General features: G+C 36.9%; 1 protein-coding gene across 1 annotated transcript in view; it reads left to right on the top strand.

Moving 5' to 3' along the window:
• LOC108972627 (cGMP-dependent protein kinase, isozyme 1) overlaps positions 1-25,898 on the top strand; it is a 45,840-nt gene that overhangs the window by 14,402 nt on the left and 5,540 nt on the right. The window contains exons 2-3 of the mRNA XM_018939285.1: positions 14,360-16,094; positions 16,510-17,037. Of these exons, the coding sequence (XP_018794830.1) occupies positions 14,526-16,094; positions 16,510-17,037 (2,097 nt within the window). The 5' untranslated portion in view covers positions 14,360-14,525. The remainder of the gene's footprint in view (positions 1-14,359; positions 16,095-16,509; positions 17,038-25,898) is intronic.

Genomic DNA, 25,898 nt, shown 5'->3' with positions numbered 1-25,898 from the left:
TGGAATATCAGAGCTTTTCTGATTATGCGATTACTTTCAGACAGCAGCTAGTCACGATGGCTAAGAAACCTCGAAAGCTATTTTTAGCGCTTAAATTAAGCCACAAATACATAAAAATATCAAATATACGTTTATAGCACACAAGCGGAGGCACCTTAAGCTTATTTTATTTATAGGTATTTATAATTAAATGCAAAAATAACTAAAAAATATTAAAACAAAAAATATGAAAAAAAATATTTAAAAAAAATACTAAAAAAATTAAAAAAGAAAACCTTGAAAACTCAACTAAAATTATGATATTACAATATGCATGTCTGACAGAGGTTTATAATAAGCGCTATATCACTTCGGAACAACAGCTTGAGCGTAACTTAACATTATTTACAGGTAAAATGTTGAGCAACAATCAAAAGATCCCAAAAGTTGCTAAATCGAACTTTGACGACATACATATTAGTTTTACTATTACTAGTTACTTACAGACCAGTTAACATGCTGCAATAAAACTCATGCTCTCACCCAAACTGCTGGGTTTACGACTCTGAGTGCAATAACAAAGATAGTACAGCACAAAAAAGCGCGCACTTTGGTCCAAATCAAAAGTAGCTCAACTCAAAGCTTCATCAATCAGATATGCATACCGATATCTATATCATCGTCAACCGCAAATGTTGTTGTGATGAATTTTCCGCTTGTCAACGCCGACAATATGTTAATTAAATTTTGCAAACCACATAAGCGCCGATCATTTTTCACCAGACGCGATAGCTTCGACTGGAAAATAAACAGAGTAGCGCAGACTGAGTACATGTCTCTACAAACAAGTACACATGTATGTGTGTGTAAGTTAGTCCATATGTACACATTTGCACATAAATCATAAAAAATGTACTCACAGTGCAAACTTCCTGCCAACGCAAGCACGTAATTTGTGTTTGCTGAGAGATTTCTTCTGCACTAAAAATAGCGCTCGAGTAATCCGAAGCACTGCAAAACGTATTTAGAAAAGTATAATGCGAAGTAATTTTAAATCTCACGTAAAAGACACTTCTATGCTCATTAAAATAACTTATCTATTCTAATTGTTTTTCTATTTTTGTGTATTATTTTTTTTTGGAATTGTATTTGCGGCATCTGTCATTACCAACTGCAGCTGCCGTCAAGAGGCTGTGTGCCAATTGTTAACCAAGTCAGCTGCTTTGTAAGCTATCTCGCATGTGCTACCTTTTATTGCCTTTTTATGTTTTTGTTACCTGAGTGCGCCGATAATGACGCTGCCGCTATGACGTTTGCAACGATGTTGTCTGTCAACAAAGCAAATCTTCGCGACCGCGTAATTGCCGGCGCCGTAAACGGTCGTGCATACGAGTGTCGAATGCGATTTGTAATTACTTTGAGGAATTCAGAGAAAACAAATTGAAACTAATAAGTTTAAGATTTTATATAATGAATTTTGAATTTTATTATGCGATTGCGTTACGTATTCGAGTATAGTAAATTAAAAAAAATATATATATTTCCATTTTACTGATTGTTCAAATATAGGTTCGAATAAGTCTTTTCGTATTTCTAATCAAACTTTAACTTTATTTTATGTTGATAATGTACTTCAATGAATCAAATATGTACAATTTTGGTCGACCACTTGTTGCCATTTTTCTGGTTTCTCGGCAAAAACTGGGACAAGTAATTTTCACAGGCTTCTCTTTGAAGCCAACTTTACTCCATTAAGAGAGTTCTGCCTTGACCGAAAGAAACAGTGGTCCGAAGATGCAGGGTTAGGGCTATATGATGGATGTATCCCAGCCAATCGCTCCTAGTACATTGAAGACAAAGCTCTTTCTGTTGATCAGTTCAGGCCGTTTTTCGATTGTTTGCTTCAATCTCATCAGTTGTTGACAGTAAAATGTAGAATAGTTCGACCAGGCTGGAGCTTCTCATAGTGGATGATTCCTTTCTAATGGCACCAAACAATCAGCATAACCTTTCGAGGCGTCAATCCTGGTTTTGCAGCAATTTCCTGAGCTTCGCCACTATTGGACCAATATCTCTTTCGCACATTTTTTAAATGATTGAAAGCCGACGGTCGATTAATGGCGGTCCTGGTCAAAAATACAAAAATTTCAAAATATAGCGATTTTTTAAATTATTTTTACTCATTTTTGAACAGCTGTAACTTTTTTTCAAATTCCTCAAATTTAGGTATTTTTGGTTAAATGATACTTAAAATTTCGCAATATCTGAACAAGTTTGACACAATGTGACTGGTGGGACTGGAGATTACGACTGTACCATCTTTCGACAATATACGAAAATACTTTTTCGACCACCAATCATACCGCTTATAATCATATTTATACGACAATTTCTTTCCTACATTTAACTTTATTTCTTATCCTTTCATTCTATACAATATTTCACCTCAAACACACAAAATACTTACGCATAACGGTAAATGGCTTAAATATTTGATTGACACTGAAACAGCTGAAAAATTTATTTATCTGAAAGCATCTTGTACGACATAACTGTACAAACTTGAAGCACTAAATTACTTTTTCATTTCAGAACGGAATTTTTTTAATTTATGCGAAATACTCTAGCGCTTGCTGTGCGCTGTTGAATACTACATGCGCCGACTAACTTTTAGTCAAGTGGCAAAAGGAATATATGTATGTACATATGGCTGTATAATAATTTGTTTGTTTTCTTTTTTAATTTCTAACCATATATTTCCTTCTTAAAAATTTTCGGAATAGTTTAATCATTTCCACTGCTCTTTAATATTAAGAACCGCAAAAAAGAGCTTTTTTTTATTTTTTAAATTTTCAAAAATTGTACAACAATAAGAAACTCGATTCATAAATGTTTACGTGCGAACACTAATTGGTTGCTCTGCTTCAAAAGGCGGTGAACGTAAATAATTATGCTTTGCTGTTGTTGCGCTTAAACGGACAGCACACGAGCAAATCGCGTGAAATACAAACTCATTCATCAAATTTTTAATTTATTAACCATTAATTAAATTATGAGCTTGGCGAGCTCCGCTGAGTTTCTGTTAAATCATGGGGAAACAAATTGAAATCTAAAATGTATGAAAAAAGAGAATTGGAAAAAACTGGTGATAAATAATAATTTGCAGGTGTCAGGAAGTGTCAAGAAAAGGTGATTATAATTTAGCTCATGACATGATGGGGACATCATTAGGCGAAAACAATATGTAGTGATTTCTGTTAGACTTCCTTTATTAACAAATCTAAAAAAAGTTATATCAAATCGTGAATTTCAAAATCTCGAGCTTTCTCTTTTGCATAGGAAAAGAGTGATCTATTTCGAGGTTCCATATTTTTTGAAGAAAAAACACAGAATTTTCAAATTTAATGGGGAAAGTTAACCATAATTCGAAAGAATATTCTCTAGCATTTATTTTTAGAAGATTCTCTCTTTGAAATATTGCCCGCGGCTACGTCTCAGATGGCTTATCCGTTAAGTCCAATTATCGATGACTCGTTTGATCATTTCGACTGGTAACTGGTGAATGACCCGCGTGATGTTTTGCTCCAAGGTCGGAATCGAAACGAGATTGTTTACATAAATTTTGGACTGTACATATCCCCATAGGAAAGAGTCCAACGGTAAGGTATCATAACGGTATGCTATCTTACGATATTGGTGGCTAATCTACCGGCCCAAAACGTGAAATTATCTCTTTACCAAAGTGTTCTCTCAATAAATCCATTGATTGATGCGATATGTCAGAAGTCTTGTTGAAACTAAATGACGCCGAGATCACGAACTTCTATATCAGGAATTATATAGCCGGTTATCATGGCACGACATCGTTTTTGCATGAATATCAACTGATGATGCCACCAGCCCACAAACTACATCAAACCTTTTCTCTGTGGATTAATTGACAACTCTTGAATATCTTTAGGGTTCCCTTCGTCCCAAATGCGGCAATTTTGCTGGTTTACAAACCCATTGAGCCAGAAATTGGTCGCATCGCTGAAAAACATTTAGCTCGAAAACGTCGGATCTCTTTGGAACTTTTCAAGAGCCCATAGAGCTTCAGTTCTTGCACAAGCTGTATTTTGTACACTGTCCATTGTAAAATGCGCCAAATTGCTATATACTCGTAAATGTATATTTTCTTCACTGCGTGCTGGATGTGGTCTATTCGCAAATAGTTTCAGAGATGATGCCGTATTTTCCAGAATACGGCTTCTAAAGGCTTTCAAACCTTGAACGCTGTTTTCTCGAAATGTTGTTAACAGATTCTATGGGAAGAGTTCTTTTGAAAATGGCTGGACCGATCTACTGGAAATTTCCCACGACGTTTTTAGATATATTGGTCTGGTAATGATGGAATTACTAAAACTTCAGACAGTAATTTAAATATGTTAATGTGATCATAAGCGACGAGTTTTTTTGAAGACGTCGCTAGGTTGTCAAAAATCTAAATTTATAGACAGTTCTTCGACCTTCAAATGTATTCGATAATAATTATTTTATTTATCTTTTCTTGTTTTGAATTTCTGATAATTTTACGAAAAAAAATTTTCCTGGCCGCTAGATTTCTCTTTTCGAACGTTCTCCTTAAGATCGACTAAGAGTATATAGCTCTAATTTTGTCTGGGCCATACCATACCAGGTATAATATCAGAACAGTAGGCAACGCTTTAGACTAAAGTCAACAAAATAACTTTAGACTTTAGGAAAGTTTTAGGTTAAAGCACCATATTGGAATACAATAAAAATCCTCAATTTATTGCTTTACTTATAAGCAATCAATAAAAGCAATACCTACTTTAGTATTCTTCCGTTAACCTACACTTTCACTGTTCAAGTAGTTTATATAAATATAATGCAGATTAGAAAATTCTGCCGGGATTAAAAAGTACCTTGATCAAGTGGGACACTAACTTAGACTCATAGTATACATATACTCATATACTTAAATATAACTATATTTAGCTATACTGCCATTGTTATCAAATTTTTTAAGCCCCGTCTTAACGTTAATTCAACACTTTAAAAATGATAACAATATTAGTGATAAGCAGCCTTAAAGTGATCAAAAATATTCCTCAAACCTTTCAACCTATTGCAATCTTGAATCACTGTGCTCTCATATACAAACAATACCATCAATTCAGTTTTTTTATATGATTGAAAAGACCACTTAAGGCTTTTTTGAGAGACAGCCGCTGAACTCTCAAAAATAGTTGGCAACCGACTGCGTAGCTGTTTGTTCAAAAATAAAAATTCAACTAAAAATACGTCTACCGCAGATCGATCGATAACAAGAGTAAGCAGCAAGTTCAAAACATTCACGGCAGGGGTTGCCAATTCACGTGGCTCTTCGGTCGTCTTTTGGCAGACTGACAAGAATTTGAATAATGAATGAACGGCGACGCTGAGCGAAGTCGCGCATGTGGCTGCGTGAAGAGCGTAGCATATACGAAAAGTGAAAAGAGAAATGCGCTCTTTAATAAATTCCGAATACGTACTCATGTGAACCAAATTTAAAAAAACAAAAAATAACAAAAATGAAATGAATTTTCTGCTAATAAAACAGTCAATGAAAATAGAAATATTACATAAATAAATATTCAGCGAAGAATGCCATACAGCACGTCACTCATTGCAGAGCCATCTGCTCTGAAGCGCTTATCGCTGATGACCATGGAAATGCACTACTTTGTATGTGTGTGTGTGTATGAATACATGTTACGATTCTGTAAGGGTTAATAAACTTTTTTGCTCAATGCTAAGTATATTAGGTACGTAATTACAAAGATAACGCTTGTAATTCAAATTACTATTTTTAAAGAAATAAATTACTTGTGTACAGTTATTTATTTATATTTGTTGTGTACTTGAAATGCACTTTAGCGGGAAGCCACTCACCGAGGAGATGTGGAGAATCTTATAAATTTGTGTGCATTTCGATTGCATGAAGCAAACAGTTTATTGAAAATGTGAAATAATGACTTCGAGGTAAATACGAAAATTATATGGCACCTAGGGGAATATTTTTGTACACAATATACATTTTAATAATGCATCTCCGTAAGTTTGAAATATATGCAATATTTAAACAGAACTTTCAGATTTTTGAAGGGATTTATTAGCATTTAGGTGAAAGATTTTTAGAGTTATAGAAGAAGTATATTCGTAAATTGGGTTAGTGGATGGCAGTAATGAAAAATATCTGCTTTCCGGGGATTGCGAAATTAAAGCGAACTCAACATGGAACCCTTGAGGGCAACCTAGATATCCGGCCTATACATGTTCAATGCTTACGGCCAGCCGGCTCAAGGTATTAAGTCATTAAAGTCAGTCTCGGTGTCAACGTGGCCATTGCATTATACTAGAACCAGTTAACGAACTCGGAACATTTTTATTCCCAACCGGAAAAGAGTGGACCAATGGAATAAGCTTTAGATGTCAATTATGCTTCTTTTCTAATCAGCACGTCCATAAACTCCTCGCTGTTTGGCACTAATTGGAGATTCCAAGTGTAGCCAAATTCTTCCCCACCTGGTCCCTCCAATGTAGTGAAGATCTTCCAACGGGTACTGCGTCGAATACTTTCAGATTTTGAGCATTTACATCCATTCGGACAACATGACCTAGCCAGCGTAACCACCGTCTCTTAATTCGTTGAACTATGCCAATGTCGTCTTACAACTGGCTCCATCGAATGGGATCATACATCTTCAACAAAAACTTTCTCTCGAAAACTCGTAACATTGACTCATCAGATATGGTCATCGTCCATGCCTTGGCATCGTCCATGCCTTGGCATGACTTATAGACTTTGGTCTTTGTTCGTCGAGAGAGGACTTTACTAGTCAATTGCCTACTCAGTCCAAAGTAGCTCCTGTTGACAAGAGTGATTTTGCGTCGGATTTCGAGCCCGACATTGTTGCTGGTGTTAACACTGCTTCCAAAATAGGCGAAATTATCTACGACTTCGAAGTTATGACTGTCAACAGTGACATGGTAGCCAAGTCGCATGATGATGACAGGTTTTGCCTTGCCCTCGTTCACTATCAGACGCATTTGCATCGCACGTTCGTATTTCTCAGTCATACAGAAGTAGAAAGAAAAGCTAGACGATTTTGGCCCGCTCGGCTGCTTCCAAAAATGGGCTGAATAGAGAACTAAGTAACATTTTTATGGTGATTACAAGGCACTCTCCTATAAGATCCCACTTTTAAACACTTTTTAAAGTAGCAAGGGAAGAACTAATGACCCGCAAAAACTGTATATCTGTTGCCTATCCCGTAGTCATTGTGCAGAATATCTTCCACGGCTCCCAATGTTCCAATATAGCAGGTATTTGGTAAATATTTAAAAAAGTCGGACATTTTGTCAAACTCAGAGAATTGTTAAACCCCCCCGATAGGGGGCGGCATTTTTACAGCACGTCTGCAGCAGGGTAAGCAAGTCTTACTGCTCCACGTTGTTGTTCATATATTCCTCAACAATCTCAGAGTGCAAAGGTAATGCCTCAAGTAGGAAGGAAAAATATTAACTGGCTAAATTCTTAAAGCTAATTAGTCTCATTTCCAAAATCTATGAACTTAACCCTGCAGGTAGAGAGTTAGAGCTGATTTATTTTGTCAAATATCTGTGCGCCACTCTGTATTCCGCTCTTCGGTAGAAGTTGCATGTGAATCGAGGCCTCATAATCACTCCTATTGTGTAATCGACTTCACAGGAAATTTGTGGGCCAAGGATTATAAAATGAATGTAACCTAAAGATCTTGAGACCGAATATTACGTATGGAGCATTGTCACACATATATCAAGTGGTGACGAAATAAATTACACTTCCAAAAATCAAAAGAAGGATCGCAAATTTCGGTAGAACTTCAACTATCGAAACTGCAAAGACATGCCTGAATTGGCTCATCGAGAATAATGCGTGCGTACCCGACTGCAGCAGTGGAGGTCAAGCTAGAACTCACACCGCTTCACCTAGAAATCAATCAAACAGTCAAATATAGTTTAGCAGAAAGAAGGTAATCTCGTCCCAAAAAATGAAGGCCATAAGTAATGAAACACCACTGCCTATTCTCATAAAGAACAGTATTACGAAAAGGCTAAACTTCACAAAGAAGAGACACGGTTCCAAGATCATGAATAGGTATTAAATCGACTCAAGAGCACCCAGCAGTATGCTGGAATATATAAATGTGAGTCGTTGTGACAGAGGGAAATGCACAAAAGACCATAGGTCATGCTACAAAACTCAATTTTATATCTATTTATCTCAGATACCTGCTAATGGAAACTGTCTTCTAGCGAATAAGTCTTGAAAGGTAAACGGAAGTGATATCAAGTGGTGATAAAAGAAATTAGAATTCCAGAAATCTACTTTACAAAGCCATTTACGACTATGTCCTTAATTAAAAATTATATACTCCACCGTCAATTGTGAGTCCAACCCCGTCAAGCTGACTGCAATTAAATCCGCGTCGCATCGCGTGATCCGCTCACGTTTGCCAACGTGCCAGATAATCTTTGCACTCTAAAGCTGTATTCTTATTTGCAAGCACACGAGCAGTTACTTAAGCATATGCACATACTTCACACACACACACATGCACCATAAACACGCGAAAGCGGAAGATAGTCAATTGATAGTAGCTTTCGGGTTTTGGCAGCACGAGTGACAGCACTGTCAAGACACACACGTCGCCGTGTCACTGCTAGTCACCTATTGTTAATCACTTGTGCGGCACATTCCAAGCAATTAACCTGCAAAGCTTTCCAGCGGGTGCGAGTCAAGAAAAAAATTTGAAGCGCGGAAGGCAAAATCACGAGCGCTAAACTATTATACGAGTACATAGCAAGCATAGATATTATAAGCACTCACGCATAAAAAATTAGCCAAGCAGCATGCCAATATTAATTTATGGATGCAGTGGTCTGCTATAAACCCCAGCAAGTCCACACATGTTCCCCCACCAACCGCCGTAATTTGAACTGACACAGTGTCTGTTTCGGTAGACAGACGCGGTCAATGTCATCGAGCTTGGACACGCATTGTTGATTCATTTGGGGACTATGCGGCTCTCTAATATTTGTCTACCCCATTGCGGCTCAATAAATTCAAATTTTCGCCGCCCAGCTCCTTTTATGGTGTTCATGAGCAAACAAAATAAAGCGAAAAGTATAAAATAAATGAAATATTTAATTGACAGGCATTCACGCAACTGATGGCAGCCAAGACAAGTGCACATTTTCTCTTAAGCGTGTTGTCAGTCGGTGCGAAAGTCTCGTGCCTAGGCATAATTACCGCTACACACACATACGCTCAACCGCTTATAAACGCGGTGTCTCATTTTCACTCACTCAGCGCGCACACTCAGCTCATTCTGTGTTTTAGCGTTTTGGTGTGAGTGCTAATGGCGTCGACGTGTTAAGCTCCATCTAAACATTTTATCAACTCACTCATCGTTTAGTCTCATTTATTTATATTTTTCGTCGCAAATTATGACTGAATTCTTGGGAGAAACCCCTAACTTTAGCGCTCAGTTGCGCACAGCTCCAACTCCTTAGCTTTGCTGAACTGTTTCTTGTTGTGTGGTTTTGGGCGACACGTGCCGTATTTATAAAATTATTGCATATTTCTAGGCATGACTCTAGTAGCGCGCTTTTCATTCGTTTGTATGGCGGCATGTTCGTGCTCTACAATCGGCCGCGCTTGGTTGAGACATTTTTTGAGCATTATTTACTTATTATATTTTTGAGTTTTGTTTAGAATAAGAAATTCATAAATATTTAATGAAAGAAAAATAATTGTTAACTTCGGCTGCAGCAAAGCTTTAGAACGACTCTCAGTGCATATTTAAAAGCACAAAAGGATGTAGAAAAATAGTAAACTAATATTGATCGACCAATTTGAATGACAGCTCATCAGGCTTATAATTTTTTCTCGATTTGGTAGGGTCTCCTACGTTTCCTTCAGACCGTAATAAAAATTAAAATAATGTAAAAATATTTTTTGAAGAGTCCATTAAGCATTAAGTTTCCTACAAAATATGTGAAACGTGATCTTTTTCAATCAGTTGTAAGCGAGAAATAAATTTTTCTATCTGATGATAAGAATAAAGAAACCGTGAAGTCTTTCTCATACAATTAAGAGCTTATGCTTGAAGAGATTTTCTTAGAAGTGTCAAACAATTCTTTTTTTTTTCGACCCACCCTAATATACATAGGATTATATCAGATGAGCAACTAAGTTCCCGGTGTTTCTCAATATATTATATGATTCCAGCAGTTAGTGGTGTTGGTATATCCAAAACGTCATAAACTTAATCTGAACATTTGAAAACTGCATTTCCACATTAGTGACATTGTTTAAGTCTCTTTTGGTTGTGCTAATTTGTCAGATTTTTTTCCGATTTTTGCGGGAAGTATTGATTTTCTTCTTTCAGTCAAAGGAATCGGCGACTGAAGCACTTCGAGAACTCAAAAAGCTTTACGGCGTAAAAGAAGTAATTTGCCATCATTGGTGTTTTCGCTTCAAAGAAGGCGATTCCGCATGAAGAATGGCTTGCAAAGGTGGTGAATTAGAGACGCAGCTCGATGAGGAACATGTCAAGCATAAGAATGGCTTCTTCTAGCATTGGGAGTTATCCAACAAGTCGATTCAAAAGAAACAAGGAACTGGGGTTCCTAATAACCTCAATACCGGTAGCGGCACCAAAGAGTTCTGCATGGAAACGTTCAACCGGACGTTACCAAACCTGTTAAATCCTTATGGAAACGCTTAAATGGGATGTCCTATCTCATACGCTATATTCCCCAGATATTGCACCATCCGCTTATAGTTTCTTCCGTTCGATGGCACATGGTTTGGCTTAGAAGCAGTTCCACTTGCTAGATGACATTAAAAAAAGGCTTGATTCTTGGATAGCATCACAAGATGAACAGTTTTACCATGATTATATACGAGCTTTGCCAGAAAAGTTTCAAATTCTGACTATTGAGGATCAATACATCGAAAACCTAATTAATAATCATTTCCTCCCAATAAAATTGCATTTTCATTAAAAAAAACAGGGAGAACTTAATATTGCAATCAAATCGCTCTTCAAATCACATAAATGGTTAAATACGCCGCTCATGACTGTGCCCAAAAAATAAGGTGACATTGTATTTATTTTACAAATTCTTTATTTATTCTTCCAAAGCAATGTCATCTCCTTCAAAGTAATCCCCATTAGATGTAGTACATTATGCCAACGGATTTTCCCATCTTCGAAACACTGGTTGTAGTCACTTTCTGGGATGGCCTTCAGTTCTGTCTTCGCGAATATGCGGCTCGAATATCGTGTAAAAACGGTGTCCCCGGAGCGGTCTTTTGAGCTTTGTGAACAGCCAGAAGTCGCACGGCCTCAGATCAGGTGAATACGGTGGTTGCAGAACGATATGGATTGAGTTTTTGGCGAAATTATCATTTAATGCAAATTCTTTGCTCAACAAATTTTATATATAAAATTCAAATCTTGTTTCTTTTCAATAGGTGCCATCGGACTCTTTAGCCAACAGGGCGTATGATTAATTATTCGGACAAGTTTCGCTATGATCCAGATTTTGCTAACAATAATATATTTTTGACAGATTGCAGGTGGTGCTTATTCGGTAATCCTTTTTGAAGCAGAAAAGTCTTCCACGCGCTTTTCATGGTATGAACCAAAAACTCATGCCCAACCAAGCGCAATGTTCAGCTGACAGCTATTTACAAATATTTATATATAAATATATAAATATATGCATTGTATACATTTTTATTTATGGTATTGAAAATCGCGCTGTTATTGAAATATTTATTTAAAATTGCTTGCCTTTATATTGTCGAATGGTGACCTTCAAAACTCAATATCTTTTGAATAAATCTCATCATTGTTGCCATAATTACTGCCTGAAGTGCGGCTAAAGAGTTCATGTACGCTTTTTATGTGAACGCCTCAATATGCATATGTGTGTATGTAAAAATGTATCTGCTCTACAATTTTTGCTCATATTGTTGTTTGTTTTCTTTTGCCGTTTGTTTATCACTTTCGTACTTTCTGTTTGCACTTCGCAGCTCATACAATTTTCCACAATAATAAAGGCTTCCAGAATTTTTTCGACTTGTACTCATACAAATCATATGCCAATTAAATCGAATTCGCTCCGCTAAAGCTAAAGCTAGTAACTGCGGCTATTTGCGCTGGAATGCTAATTGCAAAATCCAATAAGAATTATGTCAATAAACACGAAATAAATGAGTGATGGCTGCAGAAAATTCACTACTCTTGTGTTTTGTCAAAACTGAAGCTGCCTTTTTACACATACAACTAAAAGCATAATTACACACGTAGGCACGAATGTGTTTCAATAAGGCCTCAAGCAAAGTAAATATGTATGTATGTGCTTATTCGCGATTGCGAAGTAAATATTGTCGACACTGTTGTACTAGCATACACAACAATATTTATGTTTATTCTAGTTTTGTTGTGAGGAAAACCTCAAAATACAATTAAAAATGTTTTAGTAAAACATCTGCAATTCACATAACAGAAAAACTCTATCTTTTCTCAATAAAAAATCAATAAATAGTATGAAAATAGTAGTTGAAGTATAAGTATGTTCTAGAAATATCCATAAGGTGTGCAGAATTGCTTTATTCACTGAAATTTTTCAACTTCAGTGCATCAATTTCATTTGCATGTTGATCCAAAGGCTTCCAACAATCGACTTTGTACTTGTAATCGAACCGACTGCGCGGGAAAGAAAAAAAAAATCACTAGAAAATAAAAGTAATTATAATATGTTCGTACGTACAAGGTGTGTGTTGATGCAGTGATAGACAAGCTAAGCAATTATGCACCAATTTTCAAACGAATGAGTTACGTGTTAAGTGCATCGTGATTGAGATGCTTGCAAATGATCGAAGAAATAAAAACAAAAAAAAAACGGTAAACTTCGGCTGCACCGAAGCTAAAATACCCTTTACGTATACAAAAAACCTTACAAGAACTTGATCGTCAACCTAAGCAAAAATTCCTTTCACATTTATAAAATTTTCTCACAAGAGCTTTGATCCCTCAGTTTGTATGGCAACTAAATGTTATATCTTACTGACTCGATCTAAACAACTTCTTTGGAGATAACAATATATTGGTTGCCTTAGGCAACGGCAATAGTACAAATTTCTTGAAGATAAATCTTAAAATGAAAGAGCTTTCCATGCAAGCACTATATTCCGAACATTTAGATTATATGGAAACCATGTGCTATAGCAAAATTACAAAAAGAAAAGGGAAGTGCGCAACATTTCAGATCGATATCTCAAAACTGGTCGACTAGTTCATATATAATATATAGTGACTCACATATACGATCACGCTTAAGTTATTTATACAATGTATTAAGTAAATCTCTGAAGTGATTTTATAGTAATTTATATTTTTATATTTAAAGTATGGTATGGTTATGAGGAAACAATGTGGTGTGAAAAATAATATATAGATTTTGTTTAAAACAGTTAAGGGGAAAAAATCAAAGTAGTTAATTGTGATCAATTTTGTGACTAAGGGATATTAATATTGTCTTTAGTCTCCTTTGGCATCAATGACTGCTTTTCTTTTTTTCGGCATACTGTCAACTAGTGTTTGACAGAATATTGGTGCAATAGAGCTTCACGTACTTTGTACCTTATCCCATAATTGACCCACAAATGCTCAATTGGGTTAAGGTCGAGAGACTGCAATAGCCAATTGAGCGTTGTACATCTTCCACAATTATCATTAAAAATTTTGAATTAAATATGTTACTTACCAACTCTGGCTTAAATTTTCGCAAGAAAAAGACTTATTAGCTTCACGAAAGCACAATTTCTGAAACACGACTTCTTCCAATGACGAAACTCACAAAACTAATCATGCTACAGCCTCGCGCGTCACTCAATAAAAATGCACCGTTCTTATTGAGAATTTCCAAAAATAAAGTGATAATGAAACATCATAGATAATACTACTAAAATATACCAGACGCTTTGCAGCTTTAGAAAAATATTTTGCTAAAAATTAAACTTGAATGCTAAACATACGAAAGCGTGATCAGTCTGTGAGTCACTGTGTACAGTCAGACAGACAGAAAAACAAGTCAACCAAGCTTACCAAGCTGATCAATTATATATACTTTAAGCGATCTCCGACGCTTCCTTTTGGGTGTTTTGCTGTTCAGGGTATAAATAGTATTTCTCATTTTACATGAACATCAACCAAGTTTTTTCCGAAAATAATTAACACTCTTTATTTTAAAACATATTCCTTTGAAATTTCAGGTTCTATATCTGTTAAGCGCAACTTCCACAAGGTCACCTTACAACCGGCAAACATTTGGATCACATACTAATTCTGACAGCACATTATTTGAAAGTTCTAAATTCTCAACGCATGCCGCTTATTGCGGCTTATATTTAGTACTATCGACAAGAAATCTCCCAAAACATGCATATAGCCAGCAGTGACCTGCAAGAAGAAGACGAAGTACCGCTTGACTTACCATTTAAAGAAAAAGAAAATTGTCGAGCTAATACAACAAAAATGATCGCTAACACGCAGCCGGAGGCGAGCACTTCGAAGCGCAGCGTGCGCTTCGGCATATCGCGTAGCCAGGAGGAAGAATCTAAGCCCACACTTTTGGAGGTAGAAACTCCCACGCACTACGGCCGCATTTCACCACTGCTCTCCACCAATCTACGCAGCTATGGTGCCGGCATGGCTGACGTCGCTGGCGCCACCGCTAACACCATACCGCGCGCCACTAACCTACGCCTGAAATTTCGCAAAAGTCACACTTGTGGCAGCCTTTTTGCCAATTGCAATTGTAGCAGTCCACCAGCAATGCCGCCCCCCATACATACGACCGGCAGCGGTAGCAGCAGCAACAGTACGTCACAAAATTTGAATGCGCAACGCTCCAGTTATGCGACCGCGCCTTGCATGTTCAATTTTTCGATATCACCCACGAATGCGGACCTCTCCAGTCATAGCGCCTCCACGCAACACACATCGAGCGGCTTCTACTCGCTCTCCACACAAACGTCGTCCGCGACATCGGCACAACTATCGCGCGATGAGAGCATGAACGTCAGCTTCGATTGGTGCGGCGGCGGCCAAGGCGAGGGGCGTTCGAATAGTCTCGACAGCGGTGTTAGCGCTAGCGGTGGACAGTCAGCTACACTGCCGCATCGCAAACACAGTCCAGTCAGCTTTCGGCTAGCAAGCGTTACGGAGAACGAACACGCTAGAGTAGAGCAAACGCGCAACGCCACAGCAAAGTCACTACAAGTGCCGGGTACTGCTACAATTACAGACGCCGCTGTAGTTGCGCCGGTTGTGTCGGCAGCGATCTCACCGACCACAACGCGTAAAAACGAACGCAAAGCCAAACGGTTCTTTCAGTCCTATTCACATCCAGATACGGATTACATCTTCACCGATGCAAATAAAAAACCGTCGCGTGAATCGCTCATACAAATACATGTGCAACACCAGCAAGAGCCGGTCATAAAGACACGTGACGGTAAATTAGAATTCAAACAGCCGAAACGTTCATCCTCACCGAATATCGGGCAATACCAAGTGTTGGACGTGGCTGTGCACCCGGACATCCTTGTAAAAATCTCCCCAAAACATTCGCCAGTACCGGGTTCGCACTACCAAACGCAATCGCCACAAAGTACACCACGTTCCGCGCAGCAGCGGCGTCGTTTATTACAGCGCTCACACGAAATTGACTCGGGCGGTTCAACGTCGGAGTCCGAGAAGAACTTTGAGTCACCGCCGGTAGGCAATGCCGCGCATTTAAAACTACAATTCGGCAAGGAAAATAACATACAAACGACGGAGAAGTTGGCGAGTCCCATTAAGTCCAGAGCTCTGGTTGAGGACGCGAGTTTCGATGCAGCACAGAAATACTTTGCGGAAAGTGGTATTCTAGGACCGATCAATACAGCTAGTCCATTAATCAGGAAAACTTCGAAAATATTACAGGATGCCAACGTGCATGAGCAGGTGAGTCCACAGAGGAGCAAGGAAAAAGTCTAACTTAAACGAGCTGAGGAAATACACAACAGTGAATATTGGAATTATAAACTAATATTTTAGTATGTGAAACCAATATCCTTGTTTGAGTAAAGATTTTTTAAATGTGCAAAAATTGGTTTCGGCATTCGTAGCAGTTTTTTGTGCTTTTGTGTTTCTTCAGCTCAGTTTTCCATAGTTTGAGTTTTTATTAACAAAAATCCCAAATTATTGATTAATAATCGCATATAAAATTGTAACCCTTCTTCATTAATTGTTCATTACCGCATAACTTTTACAAACCGGCAATAAAATTCGTATAATTTTCATTAATATTTATTATTCTCCCTGTTTTACTCACTCTCTGCTGAATTACTGCAACGCTGTAATGCTCAACCATTCGTAGATTCGTAAAACATCGATGATATTGCGTGCCAACGGCGGCATTAACAGCAGCAATAACACAAACAGCAACACGTCACCAACAACGACCGCAACAGCGACTCCAAAGCTACAGCCACCATCATCACCGAAATCCAAGGCACTGGTATTGGCGCCCTCATTGTCGGTGTTGCCCGTGGAGAAACCCAAAATCCACACAATCGATGAGAATAGCTATAGCAAACAAAATAACTGCAATACACAGTATAATGTCTACAGCATGGAGAGGCCCACACCATTAGCGTATGCCCACAGCAACAACAGCACTAGCAGCAGCAAGAACACAAACGGCTTGAGTACACCACAATCACCACACACCATGGCGACCACTTGTGGCTTCAGCCCCAACGTGACGACAAAGAGTTGCAACGTCACCGACGATCGCGATGCCCAAATCAAGAGTATGCAGGGCGAAATCGTCTCACTGAAGGATGTCATAAAGGCACGTGATGCAGAAATCGCCAAGCTGCGCAGGGAAATACACAAATTGAAGGTGAGTACATTGGGGATAAAGTAGCATAAGAACAGCAACGCTGATTTGGTGAGGTAGTTTGTTAGTTCACTGATTGTGGCCTGTGCATGTAGAAAAATTAAGATACTGTCTTTTAAACCCATTTTTACTTAAACAAACTGAGGCTTGTAATAATTTATGTTATTTATTAAAGTGCGTGCCTGAAAAATCTTGATCAAAAATATGTCCGAGAGAGATTCAAAAGAGATGCTTCATTGGGTAATCATGTGGTTTATCTATAGGTCTTTAAGGAGCTACTCTAGTCTTGGGGCATGAATTTTAGGTAATTTTTCAAGTGACGTAGAAAAGGCAATTAACATTGAGTGGTCCAAAAACTCTTTTCGTATTCCTGTCAACTAATTTTTTTTTTTTTATTTATAATGAACTTTAATGTACCAAATATGTACCATTCTGGTTGACCACTTTGTGCCATTTTTGACATTATTGCATCAGTGTTAAAACTTTCTGGGTGCTCGGCGAAAAACTGCGACAAGTAATTTGCACAAGCTTCTCTTGAAGCCAGCTTTAAACCATTAAAGGAGTTCTACATCGACCGAAACAAATGGTAGTCCAGGCTAAATAGTGGATGCATCGAAACTCCCCAGACAAGCTTCCCAGTTTTTGACGAGTCATCAAAGACGTGTGTGGTTAGCGTTGTCCTGATGGAAGACCAATCCCTTTCTATTGATCAGTTCTGGCTTTTTTTTCGATCGATTGCTTTAGTCTCTCTCATAAGTTGTTGGCAGTAAAATAAAGAATCAATCGTTCGACCAGGCTGGAGCAGGTCATAGTAGTATTGTCGTATTTGATACACTTTTCGTCACCTGTTACCATTCGCTTCAGAAATGATTCGATTTCATATATTTTCAGCAAAAATTCGCAGATGTTAATCCGGTCCATTAAATTTTTCACATAAAATATATGTGGTACCCAAACATCGAACTTACTTATGTAGCCAGCCTTTTAAAAATGGTTCAATACCGTTTGATAATGAATTTTAAGTTCCTTACCTATGTCATGGCTGTTTATGTGACGGTCCTGGTGAATCTTTTGCATAATTTCATCGACTTTTTCAACGATAGGTCGACCAGAGCAAGGCGCATCTTTCGCATCGAAATTTCCAGAACGATATATGTATATACGTTAGAGTTAGAGATATACGAATCCAACGACATCTATTGACAAAATAAGAAAAGGCTTTTTCGACTACCCAATATAATGATTTAGAAGAGACATAAAACAGAATTTTTTTTTACCGAACCAGTTTGGATGCCGGGTTAGCCAAAATTTATTTCAATTTCAAGTTTTTCTTAATATTTACACTCGAATACCCCCTTAAAAAGATATATTATCTTCATAGAAAGTCAATATTATTTCATTTAGTGATAGGACAAGAAACTCCAGCTCATCAATGCAATCTTCGCCAGAGACCGTTCTTTCACTAATTTTTTACAACATTTCTTCCACTTAAAATAATGCGATTAGAAAAGTCCGGCGGAGGATCCTGAGTACTCTTATTTAGATGAAGTGTACCTCAGATTAGTACTCCTAATAAGGAAACAGCAATATCCCTCAGATCAACTCTGATTTCTGGACTTCGTTTTGAACTACCTTCCGTAGAATAAAGTAATTTTCACAGCAAAATGCGTGGCGTAAATTTTACGTTTCCTTCTCTCACTGCAGCTTTCTTTCTTAGACGTGCAAAATTTATTAAAATTAGTCTAGTCTAGACAAACTAATGCTGTCTAATTACACTTTAAAGCAACAAAAATGAAAATGAACAAATTAGCTTTCACTTGCAACACATAGCCCATTGAGTTTTCCAATCGAAACCAACAATAAACGGTTCGGACCACACACTTCACTTAATTAATTAAACACAAAACCAAACAGATACTAGAATATTATTTATGGTGACGATAAAATGCCAGTGATGACTGTGTATTTAAACAATTACAAAGGGTCACTTACGTACCTAATACTAAAATACAGTCACCTTCTTCATACAAAACTGGGATAAAAATATTTAAACAGCACTTTTCTGACGATTATAAAGCAATTTAGTTGAAGTGTTCCCAAAATGCTTGATAAAAGCAAAAACAATACCAACACAATTAAAATATTATTAGCTCATCAGCAGACACACAATAACAACAATAAATAATTGAATCTGTTTTATACCCATACCAAAGCTTATAACACTTGTCGTTGTTGTTGTTGCTGCAGCAAGTCACAAGCAGCCAATTTGCTATGAGCGCTGGCACTCGCCGCTCGCCACTCGCTCAGTGTAAATACAATGTTATAACTACTTCAGCAATTACTGTGTACTTATGTTGTTGTTCTAATTTTTTTTTTATTTATTTATTTATTTTTTTTTTTTTTTTGTTGCCTTTTTTTTTAATTTCGACTGAGCATCAACGTTGTTAGCATTGCCAACATCGCGCACAGCATGCAAACAAATAAACGCTCATATATTTCACGATTTAGCTGGCGCTTGAGGCTAACGTCTCTCCGGCGAGGCAGCCACACATTGGCTAGGTGGGCTCTGATTTAATCGCCACATTGCCCTATTGCCGGAGCGCCTCAATGTCTCAGTAAATCAAGAACATCTGTTTCTGCGACAATTTCGATCGATCGTGTGATGTGACACCGGCATTTTTCAATAGAGACAGAGAGGTAGAGATGGTGGAAGCTGTTGCGTTTAGTTTTAAATAATTTGTTAACATATGAACCAATATTTTATGCTATAGCGTGTATTAAAATAGCGTATGTAAGGCATGCTGGCCTAATTTTTGGCCTTCTTAACCATTACAGTTATTCAAACAGGAGTTGGTCCTCATTGTAGCAACCTGTTTTCAATCTTAGCTCCAGTTGCCTTCCTAATACTTTGATTCAGCTCGCTTATAAAAACTTAAAAAAGACAAATAAAAGTTTAGCAATAATATATATATAAAAGTCCCGTTATTTTTAGTTTTGTAAATATAATAAATTTTTGAATAATAAACCGAAACACGCTCATAAAGAAGTCGACCACACCACCATAAAGAATAAATATAATTTACATACATACAAACATATAGTATGTACATATAAATTCTAGGCCAAACGTTTACCTCCGAACCCATACCATTACTCCAGATAAAAAGTGGCACCCTTAAAATAACCCGATGACTGTCAAGCGCTCTTTGCTCATACTCATAGGTTTTGACGAAATGTAACAACTTTTAAGTGTTTTTTGGTTAGTATTGAAAATAAATACCATAAATTCGCACGTTTTTCGGTGGAAGGTTGCCATAATAGAAAATGTTCGCTTGTGTTACCAGAATTCGCCAAAACTTAACAAATTGTTTTCACTGTAATGAGGGTACAGCCATGGTTGAAGACAGTCAAGTTTTTAAAAAGGTACTTCTATTAAATATGGAGATTTTATGATAGCTTTTGTCTCGAAAATATATAACAAAGTACAAAATAGACGAAATGTTGAGCAAAAACTAAAAAATTATCTTAACGGCGCTTTAATGAAATAATGACCGGGCGCGTCAGACATTTTTTTTTGTCTAAGCGACGTGTGTAATTCAATATTCATGTTGACAAGATTGCAACCGGCAGTAAATCATAAAAAATATAATACTGGGTAGTTGAAAAAGTATTTTCTAGAACAACGGCTCGTTTTGAGCTCGAGCCTGCCACACACTTTTTTAAGTATAAAGCGCTTGTATGTTTGTATGTTTCTACTTCATCTTCCTCCATACAACTTTGAGAATTTGAGTCCAAAAACAAATACAATATATGTAGCTCTAACGACTTGATACCGTTTTGGACATTGTCTCTACGATTGCAGTAAGATGAATCTTGCTGAGAGCAAACAGATTCTATTGCGGTCTAATCTAGGACAGAAGAAAATGTAGTCAACCAGGAAGTGGTCATCGACCAACTAAACTAATGCGAGGTTCATAGGCTCAGAGCGAGAACGCGAAAGGCATACTTAATGATTGTTCATCGCACCCAGTGGCTTGGTCATATCTGAAACAAATACGATTCTCTCAGAGATTCACCAGTAAATAATTTCAAAAGTAAACATTTCTTACTAACTTCTGACTAACCGACATGGAAAGGTACTCCAGCATCGTTATCAGTAAGATGGGAATGGGTTGGCACTCCTCTCCTCTTTTTGTTTGTTTTATTACTAGATAGCTGGGCTGTCATAGGTTCATGTGTCGAACCAAAGCAATACAAAAATTCAGTGAGCTCCTTGCTCTCAGTAATGCTGGGCTCTCACTAGTTATCAGTGTTCTAACATAACATTGTTCTATCGATGCCCATGCTGTCATTTTGAAAATCTTACCCCAGTTGCTGAATGAAGAAGCTGTATGAATGAAAACGTGGTGGAAACATCTCAAAACTTTCTTCATGATTTTGCGCTTGCGAGATCAAAGCTTAAGCACTTGGGAGTTCACACTTACAAATATAACAATGAATTGGTGGGAATAGAAATTAAATACCAGAGCGGATTTTATTGGCTTTGCTAATTTATGAGGTCGAAACAAGAGTTCTATTTTTATGGATTCAAAAAAAAAAATTGTCCATTTTATCTCCTTCAAAGTAAGCTCCTCCCGCTGCAATGCACTTATGCCAACAAACTTTCCAGTCATCATAGCACTTGGAAAAATCCACCATCGTCATGGCTATCAGAGCCTTTTTCGATTCAGCTTTTATATCCTCAATTGAGTCAAAACGGTGTCCTCGGAGAGGTCATGTTAATTTGCTGAATAGCTCTTACTCGAAGGTAAATCAGACGAATGTGGGGGTTCCGGCACGATATTAGTTAAAAATGTAGTTCAATAAATTCAGACATAGTAAAAAACACGTATGTATCTCGAATACTAATGAATATTTGACATGAAATTTAACATAGACTAGAACTAGTCAATCGAACATACTCCCATTCACATACATACAAGCAACTAAAGTTTTTGCATGAAAGTGTCAGTTTTCAGAAATCGACTATACTCCAGACTTCTACTGGCTCTAAAGCTTCTAATTTCGATAAAAATTACATTAATTATCATAAATACAGTATTCTTTTACTCTTTCGAGCTTCTTACATTAATTATATCGGATAAAAAACATATACTTCATGATTATAGTTCATTTTCAAACTAGTTCAGTTTAGTCATCTTTAATTAGAAGGCAAATACATTATTTTCTCTGGCTTTCGTATTTCAATGAAAGGTTTTTACAATTTGTTCGCACTTCTTGCGTTAGCGGCAAATGATATGCAGATAAACCTGTACTCCCGTTATACAGTATATACTCCCTTTATTTATTGTATCTACAAATATAATTATTTATCTCACAGAAAATACGGCACGCAAGGGTATTATAAATCAGTGCTAATACAGAATCAGCATCCATAAATGGCATATATCGCACTACATAGCAGCTATGCTAATATTTTCAAGCATATGGATTTGCATATGCGTCAAGTTAGCAACTGGAACTCGTATGGCACGCACTCAATTCTTTATCTGGGTTAAAATAATAAACATATTCAGATACAATGCCTAATTAGTCGCTTGAAATGACATATGTATGTACATTTAGTGATATGCATTTACATACACAAATAGAAGGCATGTTTGAGGTGCCGTTAGCTTTGTGGGAGTGTTTTCTTATTGTTTGCAATTTTACTATTTTGACATATTTCTTCTAAGCTTTATTGCCTTATTATTAAATATTTTTATTTCTGGTCGAAATCATGTGCGAGGGTTAATATCTGACTAATTTTAGAAACTTTATGAGCAATTCTGTAAACAACAAGAAGCATAACCGCCTAATTAAAGGCATACTTATGTACATACTTCAGGCGGTATTTGAGAGATATGTCACCGCCAGACAATCAAAATTCAAATTGCGCAAAATTCTTGTGTAATAAAAAAAAAAATAATATGCTTTCTAATTTCAAATCTTGCTTCACACAAGTTTTCGAAAGTAGAAACTGTAGAAGTCTTGAAACTACAAAAACTACCATATAAAGTAAAGCAAATATTTTGACAATCAGTGCGACGCAAAACCGCTGCGATATAGTATAGATTTATTATATTTGCAATTCTTAACACTTTACAACTAACTGCCCACACAAATAAAAGTATGTATGCAATGTGTATCTCGCCCTAGGTGCAAATTATCAATGCAAATATGATACGAAATGCACACAGAGAAATAAATTAGGATTTGAAGTAGTAAACACCGCTGGAGCATTGTGGCGCAGGCCAAGCAAAAATGGCAAAGGCAAATGGAAATTCGCTGACTGACATTTGCACCGACACATTGACACCGCTCACAGTTCGCCAGCGAATGATTTGAATATGGCTTTTGTTGTTGTGGCTGTCACTGACGTCAAATGCAGCGCACAACAATGTGATAGACACGCATACGCAAACATTTATATAGATATACGTCCACATATGCCACATGCATAACCTTATGTAACGGCAAATTATCCTACATAACACACAGGCCAATGGGCAGCACCAAGCGCCTTTGTGAGTATCATTCATGTGTGTCTTATCATCTGCATTGCTAAGTGCTCAGACTTCACAGCAAGTCACTGATGTCGCCCTTATGATAGCGCGTCGCGCTCGTTTGCTGTATTTCTGCTCAGCCTCCATTATTTGTAAATTTCTAAATAGTATGTTATCAGCGCATCAGTGTTGTTTATGTTTATTTGTCCCTCGTTCAAATGTAAACGATTCAATTTAGATCTTTTGCTGCCCGGCGCGCTGCGTCGGCGACCAGAGCCCAACGATCGGCGAGCGCAGTATCAATTACTTAGCATGCTTTATATGTATATAGTAAATTATATATCATACCATTATCGTATGCACTTTCGCTGCATCTACTTATACAATATTCCATAAATAAAATTTATTCTAATAAGAGCTTAAATTAAATAAAACCTTGTTGAAAATAATGAAAGCAATTCTGAGGAGACCATAAAATCGGAATCAAGGAAATTTGCTTCCTTAAAGCTATTGTCATGTTCTCTGGGAAGACTTTCCATCTTAGTATAGTTAGCATAGTCATACCATTTCTTTTCATTTGAACTATGAGTGAGGCAACCAAAGGACCAGGAACTTGCTATTGTTCAGATATAAAATATTGTAGGATATGTGTATTCTTAGATCGTAATGATCTTCACTTTTCTCGATAAAATTTCTATCGTCGGTATATATACTTTTGTATATATATGAAAAATTTCCTTTTATAAAAGGGCTCTGTTATCACTTCAGAGCTGTTAGTGACCTCTCCATAACCAAATTATACCACAATAGGTTTCAAACTGCTATTAATTTTTATTTGTGATGGGAAGGCTTTTTAAGGCAATTTGCATCAGAATAACGTTATAAAGATATCCTATGAAATAAGAAAGTCTTCTATACAGGGACTCGATTTTTATCGATCATCTTGTTGAATAACTATATATGTATATTATATATTATAGTGATTTGACATCGGCGGCCACATGGGCAGTTTCTTGGAGACAAAATGTGAGACCGATATCTCAAAAACTTCGTTCCTCCTGGATGTTATAACCTTCGTAGCAAATTTAACACACTTGCTCGTTTTTTGGAGAAATTTTCCTTACCGAATCTGAAAACAGCTTTTCTGTTCCATCCAGCAAAAGATGTAGTGGTCAAGACTGATACCAAACTGATAGGCAAAATTAATATGTAGAAACGTAATAATGGCCTCTAACACATCTATAAGAAAACTCAGTAATAATTGGGAGGAGTTAAATACACAATCTGAACCAATAGCTCAGAACAAATTTAATATGGAGTAGATATCACCTAAATATGACAAGACAAGAACTAAGAACTTATTAAGAAGGTTCAGTAAAAGGTTACATATACTTAAAGGCACCTTACGGTGTGGCATTGGCTACTTGGAGAACACGCCTTAAAGATGGAAATGCCTTCGCTACAAACTCAAAAGGAGTAATGAAAAGGTTCTACACTTCATTTGCGAGTACCCATCTCTTTCGCAATCACGATGTACTCCTCTTAGACTCCATCAAGTAACAAACCTCCAACTCCCACCTACAAAATGCAAAACGATTCATCTGTTACATTAAGTGCACTAAATATGTTGAAGCAAAAATTAAACGAGATAGCATAGGTCTCATGAATAATGTATCAAGGTGGGATATTTAGCGTCAATTGCCTCCGATAGGGCTGCACTCTATCTTTACGTACTACCTTAAAACAGTGTTTCATAAAAAACGCATTTTAAATTTTGAGGGCCGATTACACTAAATTAAAAAAAATTGTTCCATGTGCTCATATCTTCGAAACCATTTCCCGGATCAACTTAAAATTATTGGAGGATATTCTCAAATAGGAATATTTTCCTTTGATATACTATATGCAAAAAAAAAAAATCAATTTTTGAAATTAACAAGGATATAATCCCTCAATGCTGATATTCCATCCGCAACTGTTATTTTTTTTTTTTTTTTTTTGAATTTTACCTTTTTCGGAAATGAGTAAGCTTAAAGTTGATTTACGGTTTTTAAGGAGTATTTAAGTTATCATAACTCTAAGATTTTTTTTGTAGATTTTAGGTAAACACGAAGTTAAACAAATTAATGTCGACTTAATTTATATTGAGTAACAATTTTGAAACATAACTCTGAGGTCGTAGATAGGCATTTGAGAAGTAAAGTCCTCTCTCGCCGAACAAAGAGCAAACTGTATAAGTCACTCATTATTCTAGTCCATTTATTTTTAGAGAGAAAGATTCTGCGGAAGATTTATGGTTTTTTGCACGTTGGTCACGGC

Source organism: Bactrocera latifrons, unplaced genomic scaffold (genome assembly GCF_001853355.1).
Source record: "Bactrocera latifrons isolate USDA-ARS-PBARC rearing strain unplaced genomic scaffold, ASM185335v1 scaffold_41, whole genome shotgun sequence".
NCBI lineage: Eukaryota > Metazoa > Arthropoda > Insecta > Diptera > Tephritidae > Bactrocera > Bactrocera latifrons.
The sequence above is the reverse complement of the archived record's forward strand: the minus strand, read 5'-3'. Positions and strand labels throughout refer to the sequence as shown.